The 18,632-nt window shown below is 46.2% G+C and overlaps 1 protein-coding gene across 1 annotated transcript; it reads right to left on the reverse strand.

Moving 5' to 3' along the window:
• Window positions 1-646: 646 nt before the first annotated feature.
• SFRP4 (secreted frizzled related protein 4) lies at window positions 647-16,874 on the reverse strand. Its single transcript, XM_072599074.1, has 6 exons — window positions 16,329-16,874; window positions 13,843-13,923; window positions 13,683-13,748; window positions 6,997-7,195; window positions 5,634-5,697; window positions 647-4,273 (listed from the first exon to the last, which is right to left on the reverse strand). The coding sequence occupies exons 1-6, from the start codon at window positions 16,771-16,773 to the stop codon at window positions 4,091-4,093; spliced, it is 1,038 nt and encodes a 345-aa protein (XP_072455175.1). The 5' UTR covers window positions 16,774-16,874; the 3' UTR covers window positions 647-4,090.
• Between the last annotated feature and the right edge of the window lie 1,758 nt (window positions 16,875-18,632).

Below are 18,632 nucleotides of genomic sequence, written 5' to 3' on the forward strand. Positions count from 1 at the left end.
GTTTGCCCTAGCAGTACATAAGCTCCATGGCAGACATGGACTGCTTCTTTGTATCCCCAAGTGCTTAATACATAGGCAGCTATTAATAAAAGCATGTTAATGGATACAGAGCTTGCTATAAGACAGAGCACCCCTTGTAACTTTCTCACATTTGTCCCAGACAAATAGGCTCAGGGAGGTAAATTTTGCTCCCGAGAAAGATAAGGCTTGGAGAGATCACATGACTTAATCGCCCATGGTCAGCCAGCTAGGACGTATCCATCGTGCTATCTGAACCCAGGCATCGTGACTTCTGAGCCTCCCACTCCCCCTTAGCCCACCCTGCCTCCACTATGAGGTCCAATAAACATAGTTAGCCGTGCCTTTCCTCTAAGGAGCTTTATCTACACCAGGTCTCCACAGGTCATTTAAAGAGAGTTTTAGCTGCACTGTGACTCTGGCTAAGTCACTTTCTCCCTTGAGGCTTCAGTCTCCTGAAGGATTCTCAGGGTCTCTAACAGCTCTAAAGCTGTTTCCTGCAGCCTGCAGCAATCCAGTGGTTTCTACCACAAATAGAACCAGCCCCACAGAGGCCAGAACTCTTGCAGGGTCATCTACTCAAAGACTTTTTCTCCATACAGGATTCCCACTCAACAGAGAGCCTGACTCATTTTCTCTTGCAGTTTTATTTACTTTGATGCATTGAAACAGAAGAAACGTTCCCAGGAGCACTCAATTCCATAAACATTTATTAAATGATTACTAAGAATCAGGCAATAGGCAAGGTGTTGGGGAGGGAAAAAAACAACCTCCCCAGCCCAGGCCCTCAGGAAACTTAGATTTGAATGGCAGAACCACCTATACAGAGATAAAGCAACACAAGTAAATTAAAGCAAAGGGAAGCACTCCCAACCAGGAGGATCAGGACAAGCTTCCTAAAGGAGATAACACTGAGTGGAGCCTTGAAGGAAAAGAGAGATTCTTCCGAGGCTGGGGTGAGCTCAGAAGCGGGGAGGAACAATCTTTGCAAAGGAAGTGAGGCTGGGGATAAGGTAATAGGAACAGCAGGTAGGCTTTAAAGCTAGCTCAGTATTAAGCCATGGACTGGGCACGTGTTCTTTCTTATTTGCTTCCAATGTTCGGGAAAGCCACAGAAAGATGATGTGCCTTTCTGGCCCCTAGGGGAACAAGATGGAAGACTTTGGGGGAAGGAATTGTTCTCAGCTCAGCTATATTCTTTAGCCCACTCAGCGAAAATGATGGCATGGTGGAACATTCCTGAGGAATGGATCCTTGGAATGGGAAGAGACAGTCCAACTGGAGGAGTCTTGAGGAGCAGCTGGTGACAGTGTCTTCAGTTTTTAGATGGGGAAACTGAGCCCCTGTTGGGAGGGGAACATCTCCTACCCACAGCCATAAAAACAGTCGGTGGCAGAGTTAGGAGGAAGACCAGATGTCCTTAAATCCAGTGCTGAAATTGCTGTAAGAATTGACTCTTGAGGAAGGCTTTTCAGTGGGGGGTGGAAGTGGGAAGTAGCTCTTAGAGGGAGATTCCATTAGTGTGTGTGTGTATGTGTGTGTGTGTGTGTGTGTGTATGTGTGCGTATGTGTGTGTATGTGTGTGTGTGTGTGTTTGTGTGTGTGTGTGTAACAGATAACAGCAGAGTCCCAAGTGGATCTGGTCCCATCTTTCTCCCTGTATTTGTCCTTTCTAAAATACTAAAACCCCTTAGCAGTAATTCATCATTCAAGGAATAAAATACGTAAGCAATAATGTACAATTCCTGTTGTGTGGCCCAGGGAGGCAGCCCTGGGCAGGAGAGAAAAAGCTGGTCTTGGAGCAGGTAGAGGCTCAAGCCCTAAGGCACTTAGGGTATGTGATTCTGACTCAGGCACCAAACTTTCGAGAGAGGCAGCTGAGAGGGGTTAAGGAGCTACTGACACACAACATCTGTAACGCATCCTAGCTCTGAAGTCTCGGGAAAGTCCTGTAACTCCCAAGGCAGCACAGCAGGTGGTCCCTGCTGGAAGGTGACATCTCCTTACTGGGAGCTAACTATGCCAATAGAACGACTGGCAGAGGCTGCCCTCCTGTTTGTTGGGTGGGCCTCTTTTTCAGTGATGGGATGGATGAGCTGGTCACTGATGTTTCTTCCAGCTCAGAGATTCTGGTCCAAAAGGACATGCCCTACCCACCTAACTCTGGTTAGTGGCCATACTGTCTCCTCACTGGAATACTCAGCTCTCCATTGCAGAGCCAGGCCATTGTTTCCCCTGTCCTTCAGAACCTCTTTTAAGTATATCAGGATCACAAGGCAGGGGCTATCTCTTTGGGAGAACTTTCACTGAAAGCCTAGGTCACCACATTGTGCTGATATGGGTTCGAATCATCCTGCTTTAGACACTGTCACAAACTTTTTAAAAATCATCCCATGAAGTGGAATAAGAGCTCTTTCCATTGGGGAGGTGAGGATAAGAACAGATATACTTCCTGCCAGCTATGTGCAGGGCAGCTCCATGCAGGGTCTGGTGCCACTGTGAACTTTTCAAGTTGCAAAGATACTGTGTGGATTTTATGTCATTGCTGCTGTCAGAGCTCTGAGTCTCCAAGGACAAATACCCAGTACATAAGAAAAACCTCTTTTCAGGTGTCTTGCAGTCAGGCTTAGTCTACTGAGGCACTCAAGAGTGACTGGGCAGGGAGCTGGACCCAACCTCATGGGAACTCAACTAGCCCTTATGACTCAGGGAAGAATGCCAGAGGAACCTTACCTATTGCAGATGTTCAAGAAATGCTCGTTGCTTAAGGAGATGAAAGCTCATTGAAGGCAGGAATGATTCCATTTCCCTCTTGGTGTCTCCAGTGCCTACTACTCTGCTGGGCACCCTCTAATTTTATCCAGGTAAGAGCTCCCTCTATCAATGCAGATCAGTGTTCTCTAAGACTTAGAAGCTTAGAGAGTTATGTGGAACATTGAAGAGTTGAACAACTCATCTGGGGTCTCACAGTCAGTATGTGTCAGAGTTGACACAGAGTCTTCTAGACTCTGACTCAAACTCTCCAGTCACTAAGCGATGGGTATTTATAGACCCACACACATTTGGTGTCTAACAAACATTGGTTTAATTGAATTTATTTCCTTGGGTCTTTCCTACCCCTGCACAGATCCACACCCATGAGCCTCAGAGGCAGCAAACACTTCAGGTGGAATTTCAGTCTAGGACATCCCAGCTGATGCCTCAAGATAAGTCACCAGCCTCTTCTCTGAATTTTTTGGCCAAAATTCGAGTTGAAATCCAAGTTGCTTATTCCTATCAATACCGTATCTTACTTTGAATAGTTAAAATGTTTCTAACACTTAGAGATTTTCCAGCTCAGGCTGAGCTGCCTCAGGAGGTGGGGGGTCCACTTCATTGGAGGTCTTCAAACTGGATGATGCCCTTTGGAGAATGTGATGGTGGGATTTGGGAATATTGGTTGGATGAGATGGTGGCTGACATTCTTAACCACTCTGAAATGCTACGATTCTTAAAGTTGTGGAACAATTTCATTACACGTTGATAACAGTAATAACCTACCACACCTCATAGAGCTCTTTGAAATATTGTATCATTCCTTCCCATTTCTTGCTCCTTTTGCAAACAAGTGTTCATCCATCATGTTTATAGACTACAGTTCAAATCCTAACTGTAGAAGCCAGCTTGAAGTAAGATACATTTTACAAACTTAAGAGTTTGGCATATGAGGCATTTTTACCACATGCATACGGAGCCATCCCCAGGGACTGGAATGTCCTTCCACTATACACACTCCATCCTCACCAGCAACAGGAGCGCCCTTCTGCTATACTGTCAGCCATCATATGCTAACTGATAAAATATTTATGTGGCTGCTTTGCTCTTGTGCTCAAATCCTCCTCTAACACCAGTGCAGGTGCCAACCTGGAGCTATGGCTTGCGGTGGCTAAGCATGAGAAAGCAAACCTTGGATAGTAAAGTGCTGGGAAACACAATGTGCAGAGGACAGAGGCCATGCCACATTTTTAGGGTGGTGGGTGCATGGTCTTGGGACCCATCAAGGCTGAAAGTCTTGTATTGGGGAGCTGTCAGGTCACACCTTCTGGGGTTTTGGTCTCTTGGGGGCACTCCTGGCTTTGATGCTCTTTTGAGGGCCCACAGGCCGGGGCCCCTGGGGCTTTCCCTTGGGCTTGGGAGGAGGACCACTGCGGCTGGTGCGCCCAGCAGGCCGCTTCTCAGTCGTTCCAAGCTGCGCTTGTAGCCTTTCTTCCCACTGCTGTGGAGACAATGTGGAAAGAGCAGCGTGAAGGCTGTGCCAGAGGGTGGCTTCCCCTTCCTACACAGTCAAGAACATGGCCCTTTCCCCAGCTTTGTTGTGGCTCAAAATCCCTTTTCATGGATTTCTAGTTTCACAACTTGTATTCTGGATGGTCAAGGTAGACTGGCCTTTGGCTAAATGGGGGCACTGCTGTCTCTTGGACTATGCCAAAGACGGCCACTTAGGAAGCCATGTTGGACTAGGGATTCTTCACTTGACTTCCCCAGATCCCCAATGTATTCGTGGAGAGATATCCGGCACCCAGGAACTTGGAGAAAATTGTATATTTATTTTCATTAACCTCTGACTGAAACTTAGCATTTCATTGAATTATGAATATAAAACTTCCTCCTCTGAGAAGGGCTGAAATGAACTTCACTAGACAGCCACAGTCCATGTTAGAAAGGAGAGTAAGAACCCTTTCCCCAAACATTAGAATTACATTGACATACCAGGCCATCCTTGTAGTATTCTGTCTGTGGTATTCTCACTCACCCAGGTACCCAGGCTTGAACTTGGCCTCTTTCTGCAACCCAAATCTGAGGCATTGGGCAGTTCTATCAATTCTGCCACTTTTGAGTATATATTTACTGCTGAATAAAAGTGTATTGAAACAAGCCAATGTGTTTTTAAAAAGAAATAAGGAAACTAGATTTTTAAAACGCACCTAGCTCAAAAATCAAACCTCAGTTAGCTGCCAGGTAGTTTAGGCCAGCGAAGGGAGAAGTCACAGAATGTGCATGTTACAGCCTCTTGGGCTTTCATCTCTTCCACAGACATTTTTTGTGGTTGCTCTTCTAGGAGGGTGGGGTATAGTGGTTAGAGAACCAGCTTTGGAGTCAGCTCGCTTCTGGCATGTGCTGACCATGCTACCTCTCAGAGAAGATGCCGACCTGCAGTGGCAGAAAGTTTCCTACCTGGGAGTTTATTATACCAATGAAATCACAGATCCAAATCCTGTCCCTACAATGCTCTGGGCACTGTGTGAGGTACCAGGGACACAACTAATCCATGTCAGACTAGAGATCTGAAATAGAGTACTATTGACTCTGAGGTTAAGTCACACAGCCTCTCAAAGGTAGGATCTTATCATAGGTGGGCCACACAGGAAATAGAAAAGCCATCAAAATCTCTAAAATAACTCTCTGGCTACATCCTCCCCCCCCCCCACATAAGACCCCTACACCTCGTGTACTTCTCCATTGACAGCCTCCACAAACAACACGTACACTACATACATGCAAATTCACAAGCCCCCGACATGCACACAGACTCTCCCATCCCGTACCACTGACAAAAGACCACTGGCCATACTTACTATAAACCTTTTCCCTAGCTGGTCTCTCCATTTTTCCACCAGGCAATTCTCAAGAAGCATCATTCTGAAACGGTTTATGAATAAGTGTGATGAATGTGAATGTGTAGTGAGTTGGCACCTGTAGAGCTATGCGTACTGTAGGCTTTTCCCTGGACCACCCCTGCCAGCAGCAGCAGCAGCAGCAGCAGGAGCAAGGACAGAAGTAGTAGTGACAACAGCAGCAACAGCAGCAGCAGCAGCAGCAGCAGCAAGGACAGAAGTAGTAGTGACAACAGCAGCAGCAGCAGCAGCAAGGACAGAAGTAGTAGTGACAACAGCAGCAACAGCAGCAAGGACAGAAGTAGTAGTGACAACAGCAGCAGCAGCAGCAGCAGCAAGGACAGAAGTAGTAGTGACAACAGCAGCAACAGCAGCAAGGACAGAAGTAGTAGTGACAACAGCAGCAGCAGCAGCAGCAGCAAGGACAGAAGTAGTAGTGACAACAGCAGCAACAGCAGCAAGGACAGAAGTAGTAGTGACAACAGCAGCAGCAGCAGCAGCAAGGACAGAAGTAGTAGTGACAACAGCAGCAGCAGCAGCAGCAGCAGCAGCAGCAAGGACAGAAGTAGTAGTGACACCAGCAGCAGCAGCAGCAGCCACGTTCCCATAGTACTTTAAATACATAGCACTTCCTAGATGCTTTATATCTCATTCTATCCTCAATGAACCCTGTAAGAGAAGGGCTATTTCCTCAGGTGAGAAAACTGAGGCTGAGAAAGGTAAGATAAATTGCCCAGGTTTCCAACTCAGGGCTTCCCACCACCAAGTCCAAGGCTCTAGTCACTCCAGTTTTCACATGTGCTAGATCTGGAATGCTAAGACACGCCAATTCATTCCTCCACAAATATGATCTTGTATCTCTTTTAAAAGTACTAATAGATGTCCATGTTGTCTCCTCTGACAGGACACAAGTTCCCTGATGGTAGGGATGGTTTCATTTTTGTCTTTGTATTCCTAGAGACAAACACATGCTGGGCACTTAGTAGGTACTTAATAAATGGTTATCAGTTGATTAATCAACACAGAACAAGAAAGGCATCCAGGTGGATAAAGCCAGGCTTATTGGAGGGAGTGCTAACTATGGCAACTAATACGATTGTAAACATATTTTGCACTCAAAGATTAGAGTTTTCCACTGAATGATCAGTCAACCAATCAGCATTTATTAAGTGCCTACTGTGTACCATACATTGTGCTAGGTGCTGTGTTACAAAGACAAAACTGAAATAGAAAGACCACATTAACCCTTTAGAGAATTTAAAAATGTAAAACTGAGATTTCAAAATCCGCCTTCTCCCTGCTCTCCATTCCTGCCTTTGCCTACCTTGAACGCCATTCATAGCACATGATGAGAACATCTTGATGGGGAAGGATGTGTGGACACTGGCAGGAGGAGTTAGTCACAAGAGGCACCTGAGTCCGGGGAATGGGGGACAAGGACTTGAAAATCTCCTTTACGTCCACCACTGTGGTGACTTCATGGCAACCACTTCTTTGCACTGCTTTGATTTTGGCGTGAATCACTGAAATTCCAAAGATCAATGAGCAGTTCTCATGAATGTCATTACCATCTCTTTGCTGAAGATTCTCAGATCTACCCAGACTTCACTAACCTCTCTGCTGGCCTGAAAGCTCAGCTCTCTTTTCCAATTACCTTTCAGACATCCTTGACTGGATGTCCAGTAGACATCTTAAGCTAAACATGTCAAAAATGGAACTTACTATCCTTTCCCCTAAGTCCTCCCCACTCCCCTTGGGGGTAGCTAGGTGGTGCAGTGGATAGAGCACCAGTGCAGGAGTCAGGAGGACCTGAGTTCAAATCTCACCTCAGACACTTGACACTCACTAGCTGTGTGACCTTGGTCAAGTCACTTAACCCCAATTGCCTCATCCTGGGTTGTCTCCAGTCATCCTGATGAATATCTAGTCACTGGATTCAGATGACTCTGGAGGAGAAGTGAGGCTGGTGACCTGCACAGCCCTCCCTCCCTCAAAACAAAGTCAAGTGCAAGTCATGTCATCATTTCTCTGATGGCATGGTCTTCTTTGGCAACGAAGGATGAACACACACACCCCCCCCACACCCTACCATCCTTAATACTGTCGAAGGCACCACCATTCTCCCAGTCCCTTGAACTCACAACCCAGGAGTCATTCTGGATTCCTCCCTATCTCCTCCCCCTCCCTCCATCCCAGCTGTTGTCAAGACTGGTTGATTTTACCTTTGCACCATCTCCATTCCCTCTGGTGTAGGCACTCAGCACTTCCTCTGGACTCTTGTAATAGCCTGCTTGGGGTGGGGGTGGGGGTGCTGCCTGCCCCAAGTCTCTCCTCCCTCCAATCCATTTTCCATTCAATCACTAAAGTCATTTTCCTAAAGCTCGGGTGTGACCAGGTGATTCCTCTGCTCCATAGACTCCAATGGCTCCTAACTGCCTCCAGTCTTACCCTTTACTTCCCAGTGGGCACTCTTGGATCCGAGATTCTGGCCTCCCAGCTGTTCCCTGAATAAGACCCTTCACCTCTCTGCTCTAGGCATTTTGTCTGGCGTCCCCTGTTCCATGCCTAGAATGCTCTCCCTCTTTATCTCTATCTTCTCTGACTTTCTTTAAATCCTCACTGAAATCCCATCTTCTCCAGGAAGTTCTTTCAAATTTCTCTTCATTTTACTTCTTTCTCTCTTATATACATATTTGTTATCTTCCCTGTTTGACTGTAAGCTTCTTGGGGGCAGGGACAGTCTTCTGTTTCTTTTTGTATCCCCCAGTGCTTAGCACAGTGCTCCACACACAGTAGATAATTAATGTTATTGACTGACTGATCTTCTGCTAGTGGCTTTTCCCAAGCCAGTAATTCTAAGATTACCTCAAATTTACCCTGTATATATTTTATTTGTAGGGAACAGTGAGTATGGAGTCAAAAAGACTCATCTTCCTGAGGGCAAATCCAGCCTCAGACTAGCTGTGTGACCCTGGGCAAGTCACTTTACCTGTTTGCTTTAGTTTTCTCATGTGTAAAATAAGCTGGAGGAGCAAACAGCAAATTACTCCAGTATCTTTTCCATTTGTGACCAAATGCGGTCACAAAGAGTTGGATAGGATTAATCAATTAAACAAGAACAATCTTATTGTACAAAGATGTTTGCATGCTCTCTCAGAATCTGAGCTTTTGGAAGACAGACACTATTTCTGTCCCTTTTTTGTGTGCCCAATGCCTGGCACATAGTAGGTGCTTAATAAATACTTGTTGACTTGACTTTTTAAATATCAATGTTTGCCAACATTATCAAATGGCTACAAGGTCTGGAATGTAACTGTTTGAGGAACTGAGGGTGGACATCAATGCCCGTAATTGATTTCGAGGCACCTGGTAGGGGTAAGATACCTGTAGAACAGCCAAGAAGGAGATGGGAATAAGAACCACAGTAAAGGCTGTCAGCAGGGAAAACTGTCAGCAGTTTAAAAAGAAGTTGGCCTAGTTGTGTGGTAAAGGTGAGGGATAAGGGGGGCAGTCAGGAGAGAGGAAGAAATGCCTCCAACACTTTGGATGGACCTCCAAAATGTGATGAACACAGGGCACACAGGATGCATTGGGAACCCAGGGGCTCTTTGCTATCTGCATTACCAGAGGGAACTCCCAAATGAGTGTGATCACAGATTTCCTGTTGGATGGCAATGTTCATAGTGCATTGAGGTTTGAAAAAAGCATTAACACAGAAACTCCTCAACATAGCCCAGGGGAGAAGGTACTCCAGGCATTAGTGTTCCCATTTTACAGATAAGGAAACAGGCCCAGAGAGGTAAAGTCACTCACCTTGGGTCACACAGCTACTAAGTTTCAAGCTTGATGGGATCTGAACCAGGGTTTTCCAGATACCATGTCTGAGTCTGAATGCTAAAGAGCATTTAATTGTAAATGCCAAGTGAGTTAGTAGTATGGAATGATACCCAAGTTTAAGTAGGAGTCCTCAAAATGAATGTTTTTCTAAAAAAAAATCAATGCCTTTGATTAAACTCTCCACGACAGAAAAAATTCCCATCCTATGTGCTATTGGGAGTCATAGTGGGAGGGTTGTGAAGACCTCTGCAAGCTGTCCAGGACAAACCTCCCAATGGAGAGAGGTCAAAGAGAGGTCAGCCTGAAACAAGTGAGTTCTCTGTGCATTATCCCAGGCAAGTGCTGACTGTGGCATCCCCCATGGACCATCACCATCCCTTGGAAGCTTGCCCTCCACTATAACACAAGTGATGAGGCTTCCCAAGTCAAGATCCTCCACCGGACTGCATCTTAGGCAGCTGACCATCAATCCCTGCTCAGCTGATGAGGAGATCCTTCCAGCCAGACAAATAGCCTAGCTGAGTACAGAATCAAAGGATACTAGCAGTAAAACCCTCTCATGTGGGGTCCAAGTAGCTTGGGGAACCCTGTGCTATCACTAACTAGGAAGCTGGTTAGTCACAATCACTCAGTTGTTAAGCTGCCGTTATTTGAACATAAATGAAAATGTTCAGATCCTTACCAGCACAATGACTAGGTAACTTATGCAGATGAAATCATTTTTGACTCTTTTCACATTTTCCTTATGCATCTTAAACTGCACATGTTCTCCAAAAAATGCATTGCGAGCAGTTTCTTGCTCCTTTGGACATTGACAGAAGTGCTTTATAATTTACAATTAACATTCATTAAGTGACTGGAGATGGTGGTTAAGTTTAGGAGATCAGAACCCAAGCCTCAACTTCAGAGTTCTTTTCTCCACATCAAAGTGTATGAGGGGGTGGTGGTGTTGAATGGAGAAGGCAGAGAGATAGTCATTGCTTATAAATGAATAACTTCCACTGTTCCTTCTCTGAAAGATCTCACTGTAATTCACTGAAGGTTTTCACTTAAAACCCATTACCCATTGAAACACCAGGGATGATCAGACTGTTTCTCATCCTTGACAACAAGGATAGTATGGAATATGAAGGCAAAGGCAGATGGGGGTAGGGTAGGGGAGAAGCCTGTTGTTCCATGAGGTTTGAGCATGGATGTCTTTACCCTGTTACAAAGCTGTGACCTTGGCCAGAAGCATCTCTAGATGTTGAAGGGGATGGAGGGGACCCAAACCATTTATTGATAGCAGTGAGGAGAGAAGGTATTAAAAATCTAGGAGCCAGAAAGATGGGAAAAGGGCAAGCATGGTGGAGGTGAAAGCCCAGGGCAATAGCCCAGCTAACCAAGACCTCAAAGAGATACTACTAAAGAGTCAAAGAAAGGAGGGCTGAGTTGTTGGGGGAAAATTTAGCCACCCATATGGCTAAAGATATTTATCCAACCCATGACTAGGACTCCTTTTAATAGGCTCTCTTTATATCCAACAGGGAGCAACTAGATGTCAAAGTGCATAGAGTACCAGGCCTGGAGTCAGGAAGACCTGAGTTCAAATTCAGTCTCAGATACCTACTAGGTGTGTGACCCTGGGCAAGTCACTTAACTCTGTTTGCCTCAGTTTCCTCTTTGGTGAAATGACCTGGAGAAGGAAGTGGAAAGCTACTCTTATATTTTTGCCAAGAAAACCTCCACCCTCACAAAAAAAAAAAAAAGAAAGGGGTCTTGAAAGGTCAGATATATCTGAAAAACAATTAAACAACTATCTCAGAGGCATTTCAAATTTCCTTCATAGGAATACAATTTCAGCTGGAAAGAGACAAAAGAGGGGTGTGGTGTAGGAGTCATACCAATACTTGCTGGGCCTATTACATAAGGCAAGTTGTCTCTGTTCTCTGAGCTGGATTTCCTCATCTGTAAAACAGGGTAACAACCACTGTACTACCGACAGGCATGGGGAAAGTCCTTTGTATACAAGATCTTTGAGGGCAGCGACTATTGAAAGTCAGGTCAAGCCAAGAAATGTTTATTAAGTGCTCTCTGCTAAGTTCTGGGGATATAAAGAAAGGCAAAAAGCAGCCCCTTCCCTCCAGGATCTCAGATCCTAACGGGGGAGATGTGAGTAGATCTGTGCATATAAGACTCTTCTCAAGTAAATGGAAGGCAGTCTGAGAGAAGGTGCCAGCAGGGGAGATGGGGGCATGGGTGGCAAAGGGACTTCCAAAGGCCTCTGCTATTTTTGACTTTATGTCTCCAGTTCCTCACACAGCCCCATTGAATAAATGTTGATTGTAAACTACAAAGCACTTCTGTCAAGGTCCACAGGAGCCAGAAATGGAGCCTGGTACATTCTTTGGAGAACGTGTCCTTTAAGAAACATAAGGAAAATGTGGAAAGAGTCAAAAACTAATTTCAAATGCACAAGTCACCTAGTCCTTGTGCTCATAGGTATCTGCACATTTTCATTTATATTCAAACAATGGCAGCCTGGTAATTGAATGATTATGGCCAATCAGCTTCCTAGTTAGAGAGAGCACAGGGTTTCTTCCCCAAGCTCCTTGGGCCCCTCATGAAAGCACTTTTACTGTTAGTATCCTTTTAACTGAGAAAATAAACAGCAATGAATTCAGTAACAGTTTAAATAAATTTGCATGACTCCTTTCCCAATCATATCTATATATATTTTGATACATACTTATTCACACACATATATTATTTATTCATTCTACAGAAGGAGTTGGCAGAAAGACCTGAGTTCAAATTCTGACTCAGATACTTAGTAGCTGTGTAACCCTAGGCGAGTCACTTCATCTCTGTCTAACTCAGATTTCTTACTGGTTCAGTGGGGATCATAATAGTAGCCACGTCACAGGATTATTGTGAGGAGTAGGTGAGAATAAAAACACACACACACACGCACACACACACATTTTGTTTTGGTTGTGTCTGACTCTTCATGGTCCCATTTGGGGTTTTCTTGGCAGAGACACTGGAGTGGTTTGCCATTTCCTTCTCCAACTCATTTTACATGGGGAACTGAGGCAAGTAGGATAAAGTGACTTGCCCAGGGTCACAATAGTGACACACACAAACTAGTAAGTGTCTGAGACTGGATTTAAACTGAGGAAGATGAGTCTTTTTGACTCCAGGCCCAGCACTCTGGACAGCTTCACCTAGCTGCCAACACACATACATGCACATATTTATAAACACACATACCTATATAAAATCTAACATATTTATAATATACTATAGATGGTATAACATTAGAGAAATCTCTTTGCAAACCTTAGAGTGCTATATAAACATTAACTGTTATTATTCCATATCTAACAATATTTTGATAGCCTGTACAGGACTATAGTTAGGCACATTTGGAGTAGTAGAAAGAGCTGCCTGGAAGTCAGGTCTGAGTTCAAGGTCCTTCACTTAGAAGCTGCTTGACCACTCACAAGCCACTTTACTGGGCCCTTTAAAAAGGTGACGCTGCCTATCCAACCTAAGTCACAGGCTTATTAATTGAGAAATTCTAGGAAAAGTCCATTTGCCAACAGGAAGGTCCTATATAAACATTCCTAAAGAAAATGCTATTTATTTTAAATAGAATTCCACAGTGCCCCAAATTTCCTCTTTTTTTAAGCTATAAGGCATGCAACAAAGTCCAAACAAGGATAATGCATCCATGAGAGTTAAAACTAAAGTCTGGCCATGGAAACTCAGGGGAAGAAGCCCAGTGACCCAAATCAGCTGGCAGCAGGGTCCCAAGGGCTGGAACCATCCCCAAGGAAAAGAAACAAGCCCCATGAAGATAAATGATTGTCTGTTATAATGCTAAACCCTGATGATCAGCAGATTTTGACTGAATTACCCAGAGATCTCTCTCTGTGTCTCTCTGTCTTTCACACACACACACACACACACACACACACACACACACACACACACACACACACACACACATTGACTTACATTGTGCATACTAGCTTGATTCTTGAACTAAATTCACCCTATCACCTGTCTACGGTCTTCCTCTTCTCAGTTCACAAGGTATGAGTGGCTACAAGTCTCTGGAGCCAGGCTTTGTTACCATCTAATTCACAGAGGCAGATAGCTCCATCTTCACACAGCCCCACAACTTACCGTAACTGTAGTTCTTGCTTATGTAGGTCATGAGAGTGGGCTTCACCTTTTTACATTTACACCGGTCTTGGGAAAACAAAAGAGAAAGGAGAAATTGAAAGCAGTTACTGTATTTAGTTTGGAGAGGATGACCAGGGAAACTGACCAAAGAGGAACTCACCAGGGCTTAGGCGCTTGCAGTCAGTATCAAGTGGTCTCTCTTGTACCATCATGTCTGGGGTCATGTCTATCCACTTTGCATCTAGAAAAGGGCATGAGCCATCTGGTATGTTAGATCCTAATACTCTATTGAAAGACTAAGTGGCTTTTGTGTTCTACCTTAGCAGAATGAAGGACCTGGAAATAGCAGCCTGGCATATATTTTCTCTGCTTTCAATCCCTCAAATTTCTTATATTCTTTCACCCTCATCTTACACCATTAACTTGCCACCAGCTTTCCTGAATTTACAGTATTTCTAGTTTTCCCAGGGCAGGCTCTGGTCTCAGGGCATTTCTACAGGCACAGTGGAAAGGGAAAGGAAGGGAAGTTTTGGTAACTTTATTTCATGCAATGGAATAAGCCAGATTGCCCCACACCCAGTTCTAGTCTCAGAATGAGAAGGGATCTCAGAGGCATCTACTAACATTTTTAGTTTTGGCTATTTATAATGATAAATGAACCAAAAAATGTCCAAATTCCCAGAGTTTTTAACTATATAGATATAATCTAAATCTATATACTAAACAAACCAAATCAACTGAGCAATAAAGAAACATTTATTAAGTACTTACTGTATGCCAGGCACTAAATAAGCCATCTACCACTATAAACATCCAATCATCTAGAGATATTTTTTTAAAAATTCCTTATCCAGGTCGGTGCCTCCATTCTTGATGTCACCTTGCAGATATAAGCCCAGCTTTAACTTTCTTGGAATACTGGAAAGAGTACTGGCTGCAGAGTCAGAGAACCTACATTCAAATTCCCCTTCTGACAACTGCTATCTGTGGGACCTTGGGGGAAGCATTTACCCCCCTTGGCCTCAGTTTCCTTATCTGTAAAATGAGAAGGTTGGATTAGATCACCTCTGAGATCCCCTCTGCTTATAGATTCCAACACCATATTATTATATTATATGCTCTCCTTCATGAAGTGGATGAGGAACTGATTCCACAAATTTTAGGCTGTCAATAGGTATTTATTAAGTGCTCACGGTGTGGAAGAAACAGGCCTATTGCTGGGGATACCAAGAGCAAAAACATTCCCTGGTCCCAACTAGCTCCCCCTCCTAATAGAGGAGATAATATGGAAATACTTGAATATACACATGATATGTAGACAGCAGGTGGTGGAGGATGAGGGGTAGGAGAAAAGGACTTCAAGCCATGGAAAAGCAACCAACAAATAACTTTCTGCAAATGCAGGATGAGAGGACAGATAAAGGAAAGTCTCCGGAACCTGAAGTTTCCAGTTTTAGTCCTTTGGGGAGCTTTCTCCCACTCTCAGATCCCTGATGAGACATAAGTATGGCTTTGCCTTCCTTTCCTTCTGTTCTCTTGCCAACAACTGGAAGTGGGAAAGCACCTCAAGGCAGAGCCCTTTGCCTCTAGACCTGGAAATACTAGGATCCTCCAACTAGGCAGTCTGGTCTCCACACCACATAAAGAAAACTGGAGTGGAAACCCTTCCAAGGAGCTAGAGCGGAAGCCTGTGCTAGTGACATCATCCTCATTTATGAGATCCAATCAAAAAGCATTTAAGTCCTTATTATGTGCCAGGCACTAGGCTAAACATCCTTTTGAATCATAAACAGCCTAAAATGAAATGCTGTCACATTAAGGTTTGTGCAGAGTTTTGAGCCTCCCAGCCACCCTGTGAAGTGGAAGCCAAAGGTGTTATAATCCCCATTTTCCAGATGAGGAAAATGGGATTCGGGGAGTTTGTAAAGGTAGGGTCAGGGAACGGATTCAAAGGCATGACCTAAGACTTCAAATCCCTTAGGGGAGAATCCTAACCCTTTTTCTTTCCTTACGAGTCCCAAGTCAAAAGAAGGAGAAAAAGGAAAGAGGGTCGGGTTGGGCACACAGGGTACATACAGCTGCCACCTTTCAGAGTCCAGTACCTAAACAGAAGGAGACACAGGGAATTTGGAGCTCTAGGAGGCAAGTCTAGGATTATAATGAGCATTCACAGCACAGGATTGTAGATTTAGAGCGGGAAGAGACCTCGGAGTGCATCTAGTCCAGCTCCTTCATTTTCCAGGGGAGAAAACTGAGTATCGGAATGGGGAGGTGACTTGCCTGAGGTCACGAAGTATGTAGTATGTGGCAGAGAGCCTAGGTCCTCCGATTCCAAATCCAGGGTGTGTGTATGTGTGAGTGTGTGTGTGTGTATGTGTTTGCGTGTGTGTGTGATTTATATCACACCATATAGGAAATATTTCTCACCCAGCTAGCTGCGTGACCGCGGGCGAGTACCCTTTTCAGATATTTCCCTGAGCCTCAGTTTTCCTATTGGAAAGGGGAAGGGAGATCATTTATGTTGCAAGCCTCCTTAGGTTTTTTGTTTTCGGAGGGGCAGCGACGGTAGAAGCCCTGACTCCTGCTCCCCCATCCCGCCTCTTGCCCGGGGTTCCCTGCCCCAGCTGCCCCCGCCCCTCTCGGCACCTTCTGGCAGGTCTGTGACTATGGCTTCGGGGGAGATGCACACGCCGCGGTCGTAGACCGGCAGGTCGTCGCAAGCCAGGCTCTCGGGCCAGCTGTGGTTGTAGAGGCGCATGAGGGGCTCGCAGTCGTCCCGGGCGCGCTGGCACAGGGCCTTGCAGGGCCGGATGGGGTCGTGCAGGAACTCGAGGGCGCAGATGGGCGCGTACATGGCGCACAGAAAGAAGCGCAGTACCGAGCTGCAGTTGGCGTCCACCAACTCCTCGTACTGCTCGATGGCCAGCACGGCGTTCTCCTGGGTGCTGTGGTGCAGGTGGTTGGGCATGCGGGTCAGGTTCCAGGGCATGGCCCGGCACATGGGGATGCGCACAGGTTCGCAGGGCGCTCCTCGCACCGCCCGGGTCAGGCGCAGGACCAGGGCCAGCGCCGCTAGGCTGGCGACAAGCATGACTGCGGCCGTCGGGGCTGCTCTCTCTCTCGGTCCTCTGCAGGCGCTGCCTCCGCTGTAGCCCGCGGTCTCCCACCCGCTGACTCGCGGCTCTGCGGCCCCGTAGGATCTCCGAGCCTCCCGGAGCTTGCCTCTGGCCACTCCGCCCTGCTGCGCCCCGGCCTCGGTCCCGGCTCCGGCTCAGGCTCCAAGTGCCGACAGCCATGGCCCCCGCAGACTCCTATTTATCCCCGCGCCGCATCTGACGTGGGCCCGGCCGCGGCTCGGCTCTCCGGGAGGGCTCCCCCGCGGCCGCCCCCCTCGGTCCTGACGCGCTGACATCACCTCCCCCGAGGGCAGGGGCAGGGGCAGGGGCTGGAGCGGCTGAGGCTGCGGGGAGGGCCGGGCGCACGTTCCGCCACAGTCCCGCGGCTTGGAGCCGGGGCCACGGGGGCTGGGGAGTGTCTGTATGTTTGTGGGGGTGGAGTGCGGCTCGCAAACCCTTGGGTCCGGCCCTCAGCCAGGCTGAGCTTGGTGCTCCAGTCAACTCTTGGAAGTGCAAACTTGGACTAGCTAAGACTGAGCAGAAAGTTGTTTTTTGCTTTGTCCAACAGGGGGCTCAGAAGCTTCCTTTGCCGGAGTCCCCAAAACGTTTAAGATAGACATTCTTAGGGGTAGGTAAAGAAAGAACTCTTAACATCCCCCGGCTGAAACTTTAGTTTGTTTTTCCTTTTAGGGTAAATTTCCTCATTTTGTACCATTCTCACAGGAGCTAGGGTTTGTCACTCTGCGGGGGTGGAGAGAGCCCTAGGCTGCAACTCAGAAACACAGAGCCTACTATGTGCCCGGCACTGTGTTAAGTGTTGGGGAGACAAAGAAAGGCAAAGGACGCTCCCTGTTCTCCAGGAGCTCACGTTATAGGGGGGAAACAACATGCAAATATCACATTAAAAACATCACAAATAAGTTGTGGCTAGGATAAATTAGAAATGTGGAGTCAGGCCTGGGAATAACCCTCGGAAATTATCTCCTGATTCGCTCAAGAGGACCAGAGAGAGGAGGTACTTGGATTGAAGTCACCGCGCCAGTGATAGAGTTGGCATGGGAGACCAGGTGGTACAAATCAAGCAGACCTGAGCTCTGGAGTCAGGGGCCCTGGGTTCAGATTTGCTTGTGTGGCCTTGGACAAGGACTTTCCCATCTCTCAGGCTCAGTTCCCTTTTCTTTATGAGAAAGGAATGGGACGCTTGGCCTCTGAGCTGTCTTCCAGCTCTGAATCTAGAATCCAAATCCAAACTCCAAAATCCTAGGTTTTTCCACCCTGTACCACATGAGGCTTAATTTTTAGGCCAGTTCTTGCCACATAACACTCTGTGACACTGGACAAAGGGACATATTTATGAACTCCAGACTACTTATCTGTAAAATCAGTGTGTCAGATTAGATGCTTTCTGAGTTTTTTTCCAGCTTAAAGCTTCCCTGGGTAAAGGTAATGTACTTCAAGTACTCTTGAGGAGCCAGAGTTTGAGAAATTGACCTTTTCCTTTATATTTTCCTGTTATTTTTCCTTCACCCTCTTTGCCTTCCTCCCAAACTGCCCAAGCCAATGAAAGAATGAGAGGAACAATGAACACACACAACTAGCAACTCTTCCCCATCCCAAAGCAGTCCCAAACACCTCTCTAAGATGCCTATTGTGAACTTGGGGGGGGGGGGATTGATTTGAGTGAGGATATGACTTGAAATATGAGCATATGTAAGGGTAGGACCCCTCTCTCTTTGGCTATGTGTTCCCAGCCCGCTAGGCACTTGGTTGGTTGGCTGGTTGTTGTCCTTCATCTTCAAAGAGGACCAAAATGACATCACCATTGTAAAGTGAA

Source organism: Notamacropus eugenii, chromosome 3, assembly GCF_028372415.1.
Source record: "Notamacropus eugenii isolate mMacEug1 chromosome 3, mMacEug1.pri_v2, whole genome shotgun sequence".
NCBI lineage: Eukaryota > Metazoa > Chordata > Mammalia > Diprotodontia > Macropodidae > Notamacropus > Notamacropus eugenii.

Coding starts and splice junctions, on each gene's coding strand:
- SFRP4 (XM_072599074.1), bottom strand. CDS start 16,773: ATGCTTGTCGCCAGCCTAGCGGCGCTGGCCCTGGTCCTGCGCCTGACC. Junction 5,698..6,996: donor TGCTATGAATGGCGTTCAAG/GTAGGCAAAGGC, acceptor AAACCGTTTCAG/AATGATGCTTCTTGAGAATT. Junction 4,274..5,633: donor AGCTAGGGAAAAGGTTTATA/GTAAGTATGGCC, acceptor TTGTCTCCACAG/CAGTGGGAAGAAAGGCTACA.